Source organism: Myxocyprinus asiaticus, chromosome 39, assembly GCF_019703515.2.
Source record: "Myxocyprinus asiaticus isolate MX2 ecotype Aquarium Trade chromosome 39, UBuf_Myxa_2, whole genome shotgun sequence".
Taxonomy (NCBI): Eukaryota; Metazoa; Chordata; class Actinopteri; order Cypriniformes; family Catostomidae; genus Myxocyprinus; species Myxocyprinus asiaticus.
The window spans coordinates 20951597-20969866 of NC_059382.1; the positions used below are offsets into that span (position 1 = coordinate 20951597).

Sequence of the window (18270 nt, forward strand, 5' to 3'; positions counted from 1 at the left end):
CATCAGTGAAGAAGTGTGGTCCCAGGGTGATGGCGGGAAGGAGAGAAAAGGGAATACTTCAGCTGGTAAAAGAGCAGAGGCAGATGAGCATATGAAGGAGGGCTTGAAGGTATTGTGGGATGGCAAAAAGGCTAGGTTGTCGGATTTGAGGAAGGCAGAGAGAAATCAACAGCTGGGAATATGGAAGGGGCATGAGAGGATGAAATCCGTCAAGGATCCTTTTAAATTTTCCAGAAATCTTCTCGAAGAAATGAGGAGTGGAAAGCTGGTGATGCTAAAGCAAGATCTAGAAGATCACATGAAAGAATAACCAAGGGGTCCCCATTAAGACAACCCCCTAGGCTCACCCGGATATGTACCACAACCAGCGGAGCCAGTAGTGGGATTTGATGTAGCTCCACCTAAGTTAAGTGAGATCAGGCAAGTGGTAGAAAAAGCCAGGGCAACTTCAGCCCTGGACCAAAACGTGATAACTTATAGGTTATATAAGCAGTGCCCAACAGTTCTGTTATGAAGACTACTGAGAGTTGCCTGGAAGAAGAAGTGCATACCCCTGGAATGGCAAAGGGTAGTTGCCATCTTTATACCCAAAGAACAGGAATCCACCAACATAAATCAGTTTAGGAGTATTTCTCTACTGAGTGTGGAGGGAAATATTATCTTTTCGGTGGTAGCAAGGAGGATGTCTGATTACCTCCTGAAGAATGGATACATAGACACAACCTGCCAGAAGGCAGGCGTACCAGGTTTTACTGGATGTGTGGCGCATGTGTCAGTAATATGGGAGCAGATCCAGTCTGCCAAGAGAGACAAAAAAGACCTCCATGTAGTCTGGCTGGACATGGCAAATGCCCATGGATCGGTTCCACACCAGTTCGTCAGCTGTGCACTGGAGATTTTCCATGTACCAGAGTATATTAAGAGCTTGGTAGATTACTATGGGGGCCTGAAAATATGTCATGCAACATAGGAGTATATAACTGGATGGCAGGACCTGTAAAAAGAATTGCGATGGGATGTTCAGTCTCTCCCATCCTGTTCACAGCTGCATTCAAGGTCATCCTAATTGGTGCCAGACAGATGGCCCAAGGAATCCATGCACAATCTGGGTTGAGATTGCCAGCACTGCGCAGCTATATGAATGATGTCTCAAGTATTCTCCAAACTGCTGCATGTACAAACAGACTCTTAAAAAGGCTGGAAGAGCTTTTGGCATGGGCCAGGATGAAGATCAACCCAGCAAAGTCACGTAGCCTTTCTACTCGTAAGGGGATTAGAAGCGACCAGATATCGTTTGAGCTGGATGGTGAAAGTATCCTGGTGCTGGCAGAGCAGCCCATTCAAAGTTTAGGGAGAGAATACATAGCAGGGTTGATTCTAAAGCAGCTGAAAGAGGGCTTGGATAAGATGGACAATTATCATCTCCCAGGCAAATACAAGGTCTGGTGTTACCAATTTACATTGTATCATCACCTGATTTGGTCGCTAAAGATGTGTGAGATCACTGCAGCAGAGGTGGCAAGGATGGACACCAAGGCCAACAGTTACATCAGGAAGTGGCTGGGCTTGCTGCGTTGTCTTTCAGACGTAGCATTGTTTGGAAGAAATGCCTTACAACTGCCATTAAAGTTCATCACACTGGGTTACAAGCAGGAGAATTCCAGGCTGTTCTTAGAACTAAGGGAATCAACAGACCAGTCAGTGAGGGCTTGTCAAGCCCAGGTTCAAACAGGCCAAGCCTGAAAGGCAGAGGAGGTTGTAAACAAGGCAGTTTCAAGACTGAAGCAACAAGAGATTGTTGGAAGAACCCAATCAGGAAGAGCAAGCCTTGGATGGGGGATGGCTCCCAAACTGTGGTCAGCAGTCTCTAAAAAACAGAAGAAAGCGATGGTAGTGACAGAAGTAACTAAGGTGGAAGAGGAAGGGTATATGATTCGTTGCTTCAGCCAGCAGCAGCAAGGACACTGGACACTATGGGAAGGTGCATCTAATAGAGTTTTAGTATGGGCTGACCTGTGGAAGATACCCCAGGTCAGGCTAAGTTTTCTAATAAGATCCACCTATGACACTCTTCCAAGCCTTGGAAATTTGTCTCTGTAATATAATGAGTGATAAAGAGGAGATTTGTCCCCTCTGTGAGGTCCCAAGAGCAAATCTGCAGCACATGTTGGCTGAGTGCAAGACCGCCTTGGCACAAGGACAGTACAGGCTGCGGCATGATCAGGTTCTGCGAAAGCCAGCAGAGACCCTTGAGGTGTGTAGAATAAAGGCCAACAAAGGTCTTCATGCTCCTCAGAGAAGTACATTGAGTTTGTTAAAAATGGAGGCACAGCACGAAGGGAGGAAAGGTCAATCCTGGCACATGGAAGTGACTGATCAATGGTGGTCAACCTTGGCCAGCAGCTAAAATTTCCTTCTCTGATCACCATTACATCACCGGACATAGTGTTATGGTCGGCGTCAGCTAGGAAAGTCATAATGATTAAACTTACTGTCCCATGGGAAGAGCAGGGATACAAACTCGTGAGAGATGAAAAAGGTGAGAAAGTCATAGCAGGTGATCCAGATGTATATTTTGAGTTGATTTGTTTGTTGTATTTAAAGCTTTTTTAAGTGTTTTAACTTAAAGTAACCATTTCAAGTGATTTTAATAAGGAAAATGTAGACTTTTTTATCAAACAATTTGGGCAAATTAGCTTCAGAAAAGGTGACTTTAGCTAAAAGGTGAGTAGTTTGCATCCCTGAAGAGGGACTAGAGGCAGCCCATGAGAGGAAGCTAAAATATGCTGATCTGGCTTTCAAGTGCAGGGAGAATGTATGGAGGGCTGCCACTTACCCTGTGGAGGTCGGGTGTCGAGGGTTTATTGGAACATCAGTGCAGCACCTATTGAAAAACATTGGTATCTTTGGATCAGCATTGAAGAAATCTATGAAGGAAATGGTTAAGAAGGAAGGATGAAAGGTGGGGTGTGCAGAAATGAGAAAGTAGGAATAGGGAACAATTGCGATATGTGGTGAGGTAGCATGTAGAGGAGGAGAGGGGTGGGAAGGAACTATTTCCTCTGACCCACTCTGTCCTTATCTGGGGGATTCTGGAGAGGGACTGAGTGGGCGAGCGAAACCAGGCCAAGCTAGGCATTGGAGGTGTGGCTGACACAGTCTCGTGGCTTGCCTCTCACGTCACTCTCCTACTTAATCTGTTGAAGGATTGGTTTAAGGATAGGCACTGGACAGGTGGTAGGCAGAGATTGATAGCTTGTGTTTTTCCTAAAAGAGAAGAGACCTTGGATGTAGGGTAGGTCTGCTTATGGAGGGGGTGTATTGAACCCTGGTTATATGGTATGTCTTGACGGGAAAGGAGGAATTTTTTGATGGGAAAGCAAGAATGAAAGACAATTGAAAGGATCCGGTGTCCAGCTGCGGGGGGTGGCAGGGAGATGTCCCTGTCCACTGCCCCACCTCCAGGAGATGTCCTGGGATTAATGGGGCAAAACATCCATGATAGGTGGCTCCCGGCTGATGACCCTGTAACTGGACAGCTGAAGGCACCTGCGGAGGTGCGGCAGGCAGTAATGCCCAACAGGTTTTGCGCTTCATGGCGTAACTCATCAGATGTCCAGGGGAAGGCGGCTTGCTGCTGCTCGCAAACAGCATTTTTTGAGGAGACAGCTGATTGCAAGGAATTCATTTGCATCTTTGTTTACACTGCACGTTTATGCTCGTGTCCAAGGTGAAGTTATCACTACTGTCATTTCCTATTATACTCTATATTTATAACCTATAATAGTTTTTATATATAGTATTTATAAGGTGTATAGATAGATAGACAGACAGACAGTATTTATAGTGTTGATTGTACTTGTATGTCATTGTGGTGTCATTACTTTTTTGGGACTTTCAGGAATGTGTGGATCCTCGTGTGTTGTCGAAAATAATGATGTCGTCATCGGCTAAAACGCATGTGCAGGTTACTTTACTTCCTGAACGAGTGCGCACCCGAGTCCGAGTTGCTTTCACATTCATGCGAATCGCGCTACAGTTCCATTGCAACCGAACTCAGACCACCTCCTACAGATAGTCTCAGGTTCGGTACCACGGTGTGCTCCCCGGTCCGCATGACAGCTTTCACATTACCAATTTTTCATGTGAACCGTACTCTGTTTCGAACTAAACTGCCAGTGTGAAAGCACCCTAAGAAACATTGAATTCAGTGTTTCTGAGTCACAGCTCACCATTCGTTCTCTATAAGTCAAGCACCTAGACAGAGTACTCCCAGACATGCAGGCAAACATAATATCTCGAGTTTTATTTGATTGACTCTCAGTTTCTACCGCTCTTGTTTTTGCGTACAGAGCATAAAATGTAGGTTTGCATCTCTTAAGCACAGCCACTCGAGTAGCGTGCGGCTCAGAGGAAACATTACCCCAAGGTCATAGCCATGTGCTAAAGTGCTCATCAGTCTCATTTTACACGCATCAGGAAAATTTTGAAATTCCGGACATTTTGTGTCCAGGAATGAAATTTTTTTTTGTCTAGGAAAGATGGCCAGAAACAAAATCAGCTGTTTTGTTGTGCGCGTGTGCATGAGCCTTTAAAGCCGCCTTTTCACTGCATCTGACAGACGATAGACCTGAAGTCAGTCATTTCCAATGGGGAGTCGTATGGGGGATGCATTTTTGGATCCGATTGAGCTTCGGCTGTGTTGAAATATTTCAACTAGTACAACTAGATCGTATACGACTGCACGACCTGAAGTGATGCATTCATGCAAAACTATCAGCGCAAAGTGAGAAATATCAATGAATTTTGACCTAAACTTTATACTAAACACCTGCTACTTCTGATTTTGGACAGTTATGAACATAGAAGTCAGAAATAGTTGTTTACTTTGCAAATATATCACAAAAAGCTTTTTATTAAAGTAAATATGTGATTAAATGTGTATGTGTAATCTAAATATTTAAAATCACATCTATGTATTTCTGCTTCCCATTTGCTGAATTATGCTTGTTGCTTTTAATTATCATTATATTAACTACAAAAACAGTACTATTAATAAATAATACTATTAATAATAAATACTGAGTGAATATTAATCATGAATTTTATTGAATTCATTCATCTGCTAAACAAAATCACATACAGTAATGTCAATCTGAGGTCATTCTGGAAGCTTCTCCCTTAAAGGAATAGTTCATCCAAAAATGAAAATTCTCTCATCATTTACTCACCCATATGCCATCCCAGATATGTGTGACTTTCTTTCTTCAGCAGAACACAAATTAAGATTTTTAGAAGAATTTCTCAGCTCTTTTGGTCCACACAATGCAAGTGAATGGGTGCCAAAATTTTGAAGCTCCAAAAATCACACAAGTCAGCATAAAAGTAATCCATATGACTCCAGTGGTTAAATAAATGTCTTCAGAAGTGATCTGATAGGTGTGGGTCCAACCTGCTCAGTCACTTTCACATTCTTCTTCTTGTGTTTTTGGTGATTCATATTCTTCACGCATATCACTCCCTGTTGGGCAGAAAGAAGAATTTCTATCAAAAAAAGAAGAGATCTTTTTCACCCACACCTTTCATTTTACTTCAGAAAATATGGATTTGACCACTGGAGTCATATGGATTACTTTTATACTACCTTTATTTGATTTTTTGAGCTTCAAAATTTTGGCACCCATTCACTTGCATTGTATGGACCTTAAATATCCTTCTAAAAATCTTAATATGTGTTCTGCAGAAGAAAGAAAGTCATACACATCTGGGATGGCATGAGGGTGAGTAAATAATGAGAGAATTTACATTTTTGGATGGACTATTCCTTTAATGAATAAAATCCATTGAAAGCAAAATGTCCAATGATATTGGACTCAAGATGGCGCCTAGTATGGCTGCTGTGTTGCGAGCTCCGACACAACACTGCAGTTTTTTGTTTGTTTTGTTTACAATTCTATGTTTTTTTGTCTTGGATGTTGTCTGTCTTATTGTTTACGACAGACAAACACTTTTGGACATTGGTTCTGCAATAGCACACCGAACACTGGACTTTAAATACCTCAATGCTGACCCGCTGTTTACAAAAACGCCAGCAGAGCCCTTTATCTGGGCAGTCCGGCCGCGGAACCGCAGAAGGAAAAGGGGAAATAGAGCCGGCGTTCTCATCAGAGTAAGACGTCATGCAAATCGACCCCCGCTACCCAGTATTCTACTGGCAAATGTTCAGTCTCTGGACAACAAGCTCTGCGAGTTGAGACCGCGGATCTCTTTCCAACGAGAGACTGCTGCATTATCTGCCTAACAGAAACTTGGATGTCTGCTGAGATTCCAGATTAAGACATCGAACCCACGGGGTTCTCCGTACACCGAGCGGACAGAGTGAAAGACCTCTCAGGTAAAAGCAGAGGTGGTGGTGTATGTTTTATGATCAACAAATCCTGGTGTGATCAGAGGAACGTCCATTCTATCAAGTCTTTCTGCTCTCCTGATCAGGAATTTCTCATGCTTCTGTGTCGACAATTCTGGCTAGCGAGGGAATTCACAGTGGTCATTATCACTGCTGTGTTCATCCCGCCACAAGCTGACACAGACCTGGCACTCAAGGAGCTGTATGGGAGTATAAGCAAGCAGGAACTGCGCACCCTGAGGCCGCATTCATTGTGACCGGGGACTTTAACAATGCCAATTTTAAATCAGTTGCACCAAAATACCACCAGCACATCAGTTTCAACACACAAAGGGACCGGGTTTTGGACCATTGTTACTCTCCCTTCCGGGATGGCTACAAATCCCTCCCCCTCCCATCATTTGGCAAATCGGACCACTCTTCCGTTCTGCTTCTGCCCTCTTACAGGCAGAAACTGAAACAGGAAGCACCCACCCTCAGAATGATCCAGTGCTGGTCGGACCAATCAGACTCTACACTACAAGACCAAAACAATGCGGATCTACCCCAACCAGAAGCCATGGATAAATAGCGATGTTCGCGCTGCACTTGATGCGCGGACCTCTGCTTTTAATTCCAGGAATGCGGAGGAGCATAAACAAGCCAGTTATGCCCTCCGCAAAACTATCAGAGCAGCCAAACGCCAGTACAGGGACAAGATTGAAGAACAGTTTAACACCACCAACTCTAGAAGCATTTGGCAGGGAATTAATATCATCACGGACTACAAAGGGAATAAAAACTCTGCCGTGAACACCGCTGCCTCTCTCCCGGATGAGCTAAATAATTTTTATGTTCGTTTCGAGGGAAATAACACTGCCGTTTCGAGGGAAATAACACGAGAGCTCTCGCAGCTGAAGCTACAGGGGTTAGTTCACTCTCCGTCTCTGTAGTGGATGTAACACGATCCTTCCGACGGGTGAATATCCGTAAAGCCGTAGGTCCAGATGTCATTCCGGGCCGCGTCATCAGAGCATGCATGAACCAACTGGCTGGTGTTTTTACAGACATTTTCAACCTTTCCCTCTCCCTGTCTGTGGTACCCACATGCTTTAAAACGTCCACCATTGTGCCTGTACCAAAGCAATCCAAAATCACTTGCTTAAATTACTGGCGTCCAGTTGCTCTGACCCCCATCATCAGCAAATGCTTTGAGAGACTAATCAGAGATTACATCTGCTCTGTGCTACCTCCATCACTGGACCCATTGCAGTTTGCTTACCGCATCAACCGCTCCACTGATGATGCCATTGCATCTACAATACACACTGCTCTCTCCCACCTGGAAAAAAGGAACACTTATGTGAGAATGCTGTTTGTAGACTACAGCTCAGCATTCAACACCATAGTGCCCTCCAAGCTTTATGTGAAACTCTGGGCTCTGGGCTTAAACAGCTCGCTGTGCAGCTGGATCCTGGACTTCCTGTCAAGCAGACGCCAGGTGGTTAGAATGGGCAGAAACATCTCATCACTGATCTCAGTTGTGTTCTCAGCCCACTCCTGTATTCCCAGTACACACATGACTGTGTGGCAACACATAGCTCCAATGCCATCATTAAGTTTGCTGATGATATGACGGTGGTAGGTCTGATCACTGACAATGATGAAACGGCCTACAGAGAGGAGGTGCACACTCTGACACGCTGGTGTCGGGAGCACAACCTCTCCCTCATCGTCAGCAAGACAAAGGAGCTTGTGGTGGACTTCAGGAGAAAAGACAGAGAACACAGTCCCATCACCATCAATGGAGCACTGGTGGAGAGAGTCAGCAGCTTCAAGTTCCTTGGTGTCCACATCACTGAGGAAATCACATGGTCCGTCCACACTGAGGCCGTTGTGAAGAAGGCTCATCAGTGCCTCTTCTTCCTGAGACGGCTGAGGAAGTTTGGAATGAACCACCACATCCTCATGCGGTTCTACACCAGCACTGTAGAGAGCATCCTGACTAGCTGCATCTCCGCCTGGTACGGCAATAGCACCGCCCACAACTGCAAAGCCCTGCGAAGGGTGGTGCGAAATGCCAGACACATCATCGGAGGTGAGCTTCCCTCCTTCCAGGACATATATACCAGGCGGTGTGTGAAAAAAGCTCGGAGGATCATCAGAGACTCCAGCCACCCAAGCCATGAGTTGCTCTCACTGCTACCATCAGGCAGACAGTATCGTAGCATCAAAACCTGCACCAGCCAACTTCATGACAGCTTCTTCCCCCAAGCAATCAGACTTCTGAACTCTTGATCTCTCAAGATCAATATACATCAGCACTGCACTTTATTAATCTTATTATCTCACACTGGACTGTAATAAATTATATTCTCTCTTAACAACACACTGGCAACTGACTATAAACCGACAGCCTGAATGTCAATACAGTACAATACAACCTACTGTATATTTTATATATACTATAAATATTACTTTTATTGTATAATGTGTATTCTATATTGTGTGTATTGTATACTGTATATTATTATTTGTATATTGTGTTGTGTGTAATTATGTGTATATTACATTTTAAATTGTGTTGTGTAAATTTTATGTTTATTGTAGATTGGTATATGTCTCATCACTGTCATGACTACTATGTTGCTCGGAACTGCACCCAAGACTTTCACCCACTATTGCACTTGTTGATATGGTTGTGTGACAATAAAAGTGATTTGATTTGATTGAAATGACAGTTCATCACGACTGCCACTAGGGGAAGAAATACAACAGCCATCCTTGAATGTCAGAGACAGTGAAACGGCAGCTTAAAGGGATAGTTCACCTACAAAGATAAATTCTCTCATCATTTACTCACCCTCATGTCTTCCCAGATGTGTATGACTTTCTTTCTTCTGCAGAACACAAAACAGCTCTGTAGGTTCATACAATGCAGGTGAATGGGGCCCAAACTTTTGAAGCTCCAAAGTGCACATAAACACAGCATAAAAGTAATCCATAAATTCTCCTCCCTGCCCAGTAGGAGGCGATATGCACCAAGAATTCAAATCACCAAAAACAAAAGAATGTAAAAGTGAAAGTGGAGAGTGACAGTAAAAAAGGACTTAAATATTGAACTGTTTCTCACCTACACCTATCAATTCTTTATACATTTGGCTTGCCTTAGTATCAGTGAAGCATATGGCATTGAGACAACTTTAGAAGACAACATTTTTTATTTTTCTGACAAACCCTTTGTCAAAGATTCCAAATTTTGTACAGTTTGAAATTTATCAGTACCTTGAAGCACTGAAGGGTGCAAAAGAGACTCTGAACTGCTGTAGAGCCTTAAACTTTTATCCTTTTTAGAGACTTCTGCAATTAATGGCTCATTTTATATTATTTAAGTAAAGTTTCCTTCTATTTTTCTGTTTGGTTTTCTCACATTTGTTATGTGCACTGCTTTGATTTAATAAAAACATCCAAAGTAATAATAGGTCACAAAAAACATAAACACATCAACTTCTCTTGTCATTTTTTGCATGGGTGGGGGTTGTTGGCTTCAGGGGACTAGGTAATAGTAAACAACTTTTTTTTTTTTGTCAGGACTACACCACAGCGCTAGATGGACGTCTTTGACCGTTGCGCCATGTCTCCCTGCTTTTCAGCGTGTCGTGAACAATATTACAGTCTGAACCTTTCCAGTAAAGAAATGTTTAGTATAAACAAAAGATTATCTCCAATTCCAGTCAACAACACTTGTAGATTTTCAAAACACTTTCAGACCTGAATCTATAAGAACAGGGTGAAGAAAAGTGGAGTGGGGATATTAATTTCACTGTCTATTTATTTTAGTACTCTTCATAGTAAAATCTACTATGATACTATATTATCATGTTGGGCATTGTCATTTAAAAGGCAGTTACTTGAAATGCTCATTATTTGGACAAATGAAATTGACAAATCTTCTGAAAAAGTATGTAAAGTGAAAATGCATTCATAACATAAAGATTAGAATTAACATGAAATACTTCCACAAGGATTAGAAGTTAATGTACAAAATGAACAGATTTCGTCATGCTTTTCTGGTACATAAAAACAAATGCTAAGTTACAATAATGTTTAAAAAAAAAATAAAAAAAAACAAGAAAGAAAAATATAATATGTACATAAGGCAAGATCCTGGTGAAGAATCATCACTATATTTTGTTGGATACAAAGTCCTGCATTATCCATTGTTTAAGCTCATTTTGATGGCCTCTAAAAACAACCACAGAAAACGTATCCAACACTGTCTGCTTTTCTTCTAGATATCATTAGTTGGTTCTAACAGCCTTAGAATTCTTCACTGGGAATCGGTACTTGCTGCTGCAACTATGCCATGCTGCCGTAGCTGGTTCCGCAAAATTTGATTCTTAGATTTCCAGTCTTCCACCTTTAAAAAAACAAACAAAAAATCATGACAAAACTATCAATTATCAATAAACATTTCTAAAAATATTCCCATATACATACTGTACCTATGAGATAGAAAGAGATAAAAACAGCTAGATATACAATTAAAAATGTAGGAAATTTATTTTAGCTTCCGCTTCAAATCTACATATAAAATAAATACCTCTTGTCGTAACAGCTGGTTATCCATTCTTAACCTCTCAATGTTATTCAGTTCATCTCCTAACCGGCTGTTACTTTGTCGCAGCTCCTGAATGTAATCACAGGCCTTTGATAGGATCCCACCCTTACTCTGTAGCACACATAACACCAAAAATCATACATAATATGCTTCCTACTGCAAATGGACAGTTCTACATTTACAAAACCAAAACATACCTGTCCTGCTTTAGTGGAGTCCATGGTACAGTCTGGAATCGTTTTTGAAAGCTGAACAATCCAGTTGTTAATTTTGTCTCTGCGTCTTCGTTCAACTAAAAGGTGTGGAAATAATCACTTATAATTTAGACAACTTGTACAGTATGTACAGTAATTACTGATCACCTCCCATTATATCAATATGAAAAACTTACCTTCGTTGTGCTGAGCTCGTCTTTTCTCATCTCTTGAAGTTCTTGGACCCTCTGATTTACTGCCAAAATGTATATTTATGTTACTACAACTATTTTTATCCCTCGTGATTACAAACCAATCCAAGAATTAATTTGTTCAATCAACAGCTCACTCGAATACACTTGGGCTGGGTATTAATAAAGATTTCCCGTTTTGATTTGACCTTCTAACTGGGTACAATAAGAAAATATTAATTTTAAAAATCATATTTTATTTGTTTCTCATCATTTTGAAGTTCTTCTTGATGTCTGATGAAGGCCCTGAGGGTGGCCAAAAAGTCATGCATTTTAATAAAATAAAATTGTAGCTCTAATTTTGCTTAAAGAATGAGTGTTGCACCACCTTCTTTTCAAAGTATGGCATTTTGATTTCTGGTTGCACCGCCTCTTTAGTTGGTTGAGCACCTTTTTTCAACGTTTTTCTCATCATTTTGGTCACATTTTAGCTTTTTGGAAAAAGTACAAACCCATGTATTCTATCAATACATATGATATTATATTGCATATATTATAGTTTTTTATTGTTTAATGCATAATTTATGCTATTTACAAGTATTTACATTGATTTATAGAACCACATGCTAAAAAAATCTGAATTTTCTCTTCAATAACACCGGCTATTCTGTAAAGAGCATCTTTAAATGAGCACATATTAATGAGAGAGGACTTGAATTGGTTTACCTCATCCGAGCTATTCGTGATTAGAATTACATTTTTATTTTTTATTGTTTTTGATCAGTACGTGTTTTGTAAAGAACAGAAAGGAAATTAAAATAGACATTATTTATGTCCATAAATGGATTGCTTGGATCTCATCTTTGGACACACATTACACGGAACGAGTCAAACCAAACTTTTACTCTCAACACGCAGTGAAAGGATGCTGAACTTCTTTGCCAATATACTACTCAATCACTGGTGAGTGAAATCTAAATATTTACCAGCCAGTGGCTAATCACAGACATTTTTAGTTGCATGATGCAAAATTTGGTCTCATATGTGAGTGATTTAATAGCATTGTAGAGATTTGCTCATATAGTAAAACATTGATCTTGGGACTTCAGAATCTATATCATTCAAATGAAGATCGCGATGCATCAGAAAATCAATATTTTTACCCAGTCCTAGAATGCATAAATAGAACAAAATTTTTTATGTGTAGTATAAAATAGAATCATGACAGGCTTGTGAAACTGAAACTGGATGCTTTTTAAGTGTCACTAAGAACAGTTAAAAAGAAATAAAATGCAAATAAACTATGTAAAACAGCAATAACTGACAAAATAACAGTTTCGAATGACTGAGTGCTTTTGAGAGGCTGGAAAAGGCAACATTACGCATTGTAAGGTTGTGTGCGAGGTGCAATAGACCTCTGGTTGGCTCCAGTAAGGACCTCCTGTGGGGACATCATAACATACAACTGACCTAAAATAGGAGCCAGAAAAACAAATCAATATATCAAACCAAGCCTGTTTCATTCAACACTTTCACATAATAACAACTGAGAGCAGGACATCATTAATGCTGAGAGGTTTGACGATATACCTGCAGGAGCATTTTGACTAAGCAGAGCATCTGAGGCCTGAACACCGGTCACCATAGTGCCTGTTGTAGCATCTGAGATTGTGGCAGGGTAATATGTGTAATGGGTTTCTGTGCCGTCTCCCTCTAAGCTCTCTGAGTGCGAGAATACAGTCTGAAAAACAGTACACAACAAAATAATAATAATAAAAAAACAACAACTGGAGAACATCAACAGTGAAAGTAGTTGGAAACGGATGCATTTTTGTTATTCTAGTTCAGGTCAGATACTTAGTGATGTTTCTACCTGTGTAACAGGTTGTGTTGCAGTAGGAAATCCAGTCACTACACTAACGGCTGTTGCACCATCCGTGTGAGCTTCCAGCTGTCCATCTGAAACCTGGATTACTCGATATGTGACCTGAAGAACATAAACGATTAATTATGTTCTGCAATATAATCTTTGAGAATTCCACTCATCTTTGTAGGCTATCTAAAGAGAAAAAAGAGTGATCACTTACTTTTTTTATCAGAAAGAATACTCTACAAGGGCTTCAACTGGGGTTGTATCATGGATGGGGTACTAAATTCCCAGTTTTAGAGTTTTAATCTACCCCTCCCTCCCTCTCCCCTACCTGCCCTGTGGGAGGGTACAGCTCCCCTACCTGCCCCCCAGCTCCCTCTGTCTTGAAGAGGTATTTAATCGGCTGCTCTGAGGAGAATGTAGAAGCAGACTGAATAGTTGTGATTGCTGATGGATCCTCTGCAGTGGCAACTGCCCCTGAGAGAAAAACAATATCACTTCTCAAACTGAGTTTTATGAAGGAATCAAAACTGCATCACGTTAATCTGATAATACCTTCTTCAATGACTGGAACATTGACATCAGGTTCAGAACTTTTATGTTGCCTGAAAATCAAACATTTTAGATGAGTACAAATTTAAGACAACAGTTGTTTGTAAGTGGGTAGTTAACATGAAATACTTTTGGAAAGGTAACATGTCCTGCAGTGTTATACTCCAACAAAATCTATTTTAAGCCTATAACACTGTTTGTATCATAATTGATTAATGACTTTCTAATGCGTCTACATCAACATAATCTAAACTTGCTGAAAAACCTGTTGTATGCAATGTACTAGATGTCTACTGCCTCTGGGTGGAAGTTTCTGTGCTCTTCTAGAAGTAAAAGTCCTTCGCCGCCTTCGTGTTACGACGCATATTTCATTTTGCAGTGAAATATTTGCTGATTTTGATAAAGTAACAATAATGTTTGTATTGTTACTGATGTTTCAAAAAGCGTATTTGTTGAATACATTTTTTTTTACTGTACATTATTTAAAAGAATTAGGTCAATTGTGTATCAAATTTGATACAACAGGCTTTTAAGGTACATCTCTCAATCATCATTACGTTCACTTCATACCAACCACACAAAAAAAAAAAAAAAAAAAAAGTTTGAAAATACTTATATATTTAATTTTTATCAGGGCTGCCAATTTAACGTGTTCATATAGTCCGATTAATTATATAGAAAATAGCGTGTTAAAAAAAATTACGCAATTAATCATCAGCCACAGAATGAGAACCGCTCATTTATTAGGAGGAAGCACAACAGAATACAGGAATCTTGAAATGCGATTTTCAAAGTTTCCACGGCTGTAAACTTGATACAGTGTCCTAAAAACGTGGCGTATGTAAACATATGTTAGTAATTGTTTTTTGAAAAAAATAAATACAAATAATAATATACAAAAGTATTCCAAAAGTTTGGAATAATGTACAGATTTTGCTCTTATGGAAAGAAATTGGTACTTTTATTCACCAAAGTGGCATTCAACTGATCACAATGTATAGTCAGAACATTAATAACGTGAAAAATGACTATTACAATTTGAAAAAAAAAAAAAACATTTCAGAACTTCTTAAACTATTTCAAAGAGTTCTCATCAAAAAATCCTCCATGTGCAGCAATGACAGCTTTGCAGATCCTTGGCATTCTAGCTGTCAGTTTGTCCAGATACTCAGGTGACATTTCACTCCACACTTCCTGTAGCACTTGCCATAGATGTGGCTGTCTTGTCGGGCACTTCTCACGTACCTTACAGTCTAGCTGATCCCACAAAAGCTCAATGGGGTTAAGATCCATAACACTCTTTTCCAATTATCTGTTGTCCAATGTCTGTTTCTTTGCCCACTAACCTTTTCTTTTTGTTTTTCTGTTTCAAAAGTGGCTTTTTCTTTGTAATTCTTCCCATAAGGCCTGCACCCCTGAGTCTTCTCTTTACTGTTGTACATGAAACTGGTGTTGAGCAGGTAGAATTCAATGAAGCTGTCAGTTGAGGACATGTGAGGCGTCTATTTCTCAAACTAGAGATTCTGATGTACTTATCCTCTTGTTTAGTTGTACATCTGGCCTTCCACATCTCTTTCTGTCCTTGTTAGAGCCAGATGTCCTTTGTCTTTGAAGACAGTAGTGTACACCTTTGTATGAAATCTTCAGTTTTTTGGCAATTTCAAGCATTGTATAGCCTTCATTCCTCAAAACAATGATTGACTGAGGAGTTTCTAGAGAAAGCTGTTTCTTTTTTTGCCATGTTTGACCTAATATTGACCTTAAGACATGCCAGTCTATTGCATACTCTGGCAACTCAAAAACAAACACAAAGACAATGTTGAGCTTCATTTAATGAACCAAATAGCAACTGTGTTTGATATAAAGGCAAGTGATTTTCTAGTACCAAATTAGCAATTTAGTATTATTACTCAAGGATAAGGTGTTGGAGTGATGGCTGCTGGAAATGGGGCCTGTCTAGATTTGATCAAAAATGACTTTTTTCAAATAGTGATGGTGCTGTTTTTTTTACATCTGTAATGTCCTGACTATATTTTGTGATCAGTTGAATGCCACTTTGGTGAATTAAAGTACCAATTTCCTTCAGAAACAGCTAAATCTGTACATTATTCCAAACTTTTGGCCATCAGTGTGTGTATATATATATATATATATATATATATATATATATATATATATATATATATATAGTATTTGATGTGCTGAATTGTTTCATTTATATAGACCAAGGAGAGGAAGTTGCCATGGCCAAACTCCCAAACATTTGATCTCTTTGAAAAGGCCAGGGTGTCCTCTTAAGAAACAAGATTTGCTAGTGTGGCAAGTATGGGCTAAAAGAAACTTAAGCTGTATAATAAGGATAAGGATAATGAACTTTAAGCCTGATGTCTCAAATATGACACAAAAAATAAAAAAACTGATTTGTTTTATTTTTATTTTATTTTTTAGATATTGTTTATAGGTTCAAAAATATAGGTCCATGTAAAAAAAAAAAAAAAAAGAAGATGATAATTCTGACTATTATTCCAAATGTCTGGGCAGGCTTTATAGGGTTAAACAATATTTTGCTAATTCCTTGTACGTGGCTTGATTCATGCGTCTTTCACAAAGAAGAATATGCCCGATTCAAGCCTTGCTGTAGCGCCCCCAGATTACCACCGATCCTCCACCTGGTCGTCTAATGGTTTGACAGAAACCTGGAGAGGCCTTTAAGCCACAGTGTCTCGCACCTACTGTGAAATTTGGTGGAGGATCGGTGATGATCTGGGGGTGCTTCAGCAAGGCTGGAATCGAGCAGATTGGTCTTTGTGAAGGATGCATGAATCAAGCCACACGTACAAGGATATCCTGGAAGAAAACTTGCTTCCTTCAGCTCTGATAATGTTCCCCAACTCTGAGGATTGGTTTTTCCAGCAGGACAATGCTCCATGCCACACAGCCAGGTCAATCAAGGTGTGGATGGAGGACCACCGGATCAAGACCCTGTCATGGCCAGCCCAATCTCCAGACCTGAACCCCATTGAAAACCTCTGGAATGTGATCAAGAGGAAGATGGATGGCTACAAGCCATCAAACAAAGCCAAGCTGCTTGAATTTTTGTGCCAGGAGTGGCATAAAATCACCCAACAGCAATGAAAGACTGGTGGAGAGCATGCCAAGACGCATGAAAGCTGTGATTGAAAATCAAGGTTTTTCCACCAAATATTGATTTCTGAACTTTTCTTAAGTTAAAACATTAGAATTGTGTTGTTTAAAAATTAATATGAACTTGTTTTCTTTGCATTATTCGAGGTCTGAAAACACCTTGAATAATGCAAAGGTCTTTTTTGTTATTTTGACCAGTTGTCATTTTCTGCAAATAAATGCTCTAAATGACAGTAGTTTTATTTGTAATTTGGGAGAAATGTTGTCAGTACTTTATAGAATAAAACTAAAATTTTAATTTTACTCAAACACATACATATAAATAGTAAATCCAGATAAACTGATAATTTTGCAGTGGTCTCTTAATTTTTTCACATAGTTGACATGATATTGTATATGCTGTATGATACATATATATGCTACCGACCCTTTCATGTCCACAGTCAGTGTGTAACAGGGTAAAATGCTCACTCCCAGTTGATTGATCAAACCTCCCTGGATCAACTAAAGGGAAAAAAGGCAATAAGAACATTAGCACCAAAAGCAAACATTAAACAATAGCAAAATATTCAAATCTATCAATAATTTACAGTTATTAATTAACTGATCTGACCAACAGGAGTCACTCCTTAGTAACCTGGTTGTGCATTGCATGGTAAATGTTTATAAATCAAACAATATTTTTAGAGTCACTTAGCCAACTAAAAGCCTCATATATGTAGATGTGCAATCCATATAAAAAGAGATTATATTTGCTTGTCTCAATCGAAGGGATAGCTAGCTAGCTATAGTTGCTATCTGTCAAGCATGTAAAAGCCAACTAAGCACATTTAAAACAAACCACGTATGCAGACTGTATCTACCTATAATCGTCATAAAACTAATCTAGCAAGAAACAAAAGAAACACCGGATTCATTCATGTCTCACCGTTTACTGTTCTTGTGTCTTCTTGTTTGCAACCCGGAAAAAAACCCCAGTCTTTTTTAGTTGTACGCATGCGCAAAAGAATCCGCTGCGTGACATGACGACATCACTATTTTCTCCCAATAATAATAATAACAATAGCGGTAGGTTGGTAGTTCGCATGAAACAGGGGAGTGTGCTGCAACGGCTTGATGATTTTTATAACGTCATCGGTCAGAAGGAACATTTTATATGATGTTGTTTTATCATATTATTAACTATAACATTATCTGTATATATTAACTTAAACTTTAGCAAGACCACTCATCCAGACCACTGCTGTGTTTCTTGTCTGAAGTGAATGAGCGCGTGGTCACGTGGTAAGTAATACCTTTCTCAGCGCAGGCAG

The 18270-nt window shown here is 39.8% G+C and overlaps 2 protein-coding genes across 6 annotated transcripts in view; one reads left to right on the forward strand and one right to left on the reverse strand.

The window, feature by feature from the left end:
* LOC127429758 (uncharacterized) overlaps positions 1-15905 on the forward strand; it is a 246816-nt gene extending 230911 nt beyond the window's left edge. Inside the window, exon 4 of the mRNA XM_051678915.1 lies at positions 15735-15905. The gene's annotated coding sequence lies outside the window, so the exon portion shown is untranslated. The remainder of the gene's footprint in view (positions 1-15734) is intronic.
* On the reverse strand, positions 9588-18021 carry usf1 (upstream transcription factor 1). Of its 5 annotated transcripts, none has more exons than XM_051678895.1 (11): positions 17886-18021; positions 17385-17461; positions 13817-13866; positions 13593-13732; positions 13265-13378; positions 12982-13132; positions 12774-12861; positions 11398-11456; positions 11204-11298; positions 10989-11117; positions 9588-10805 (listed from the first exon to the last, which is right to left on the reverse strand). In XM_051678895.1, exons 2-11 carry the CDS (start codon positions 17390-17392, stop codon positions 10716-10718), a joined length of 924 nt encoding a protein of 307 aa, XP_051534855.1. In that variant the 5' UTR covers positions 17393-17461; positions 17886-18021; the 3' UTR covers positions 9588-10715. The 5 variants fall into 5 exon arrangements, with proteins under 5 accessions (XP_051534855.1, XP_051534854.1, XP_051534857.1 ...); XM_051678894.1 differs by having other exon boundaries at positions 13593-13738; positions 17886-18018; XM_051678897.1 differs by having other exon boundaries at positions 12807-12861; positions 13593-13738; positions 17886-18016.
* Between the last annotated feature and the right edge of the window lie 249 nt (positions 18022-18270).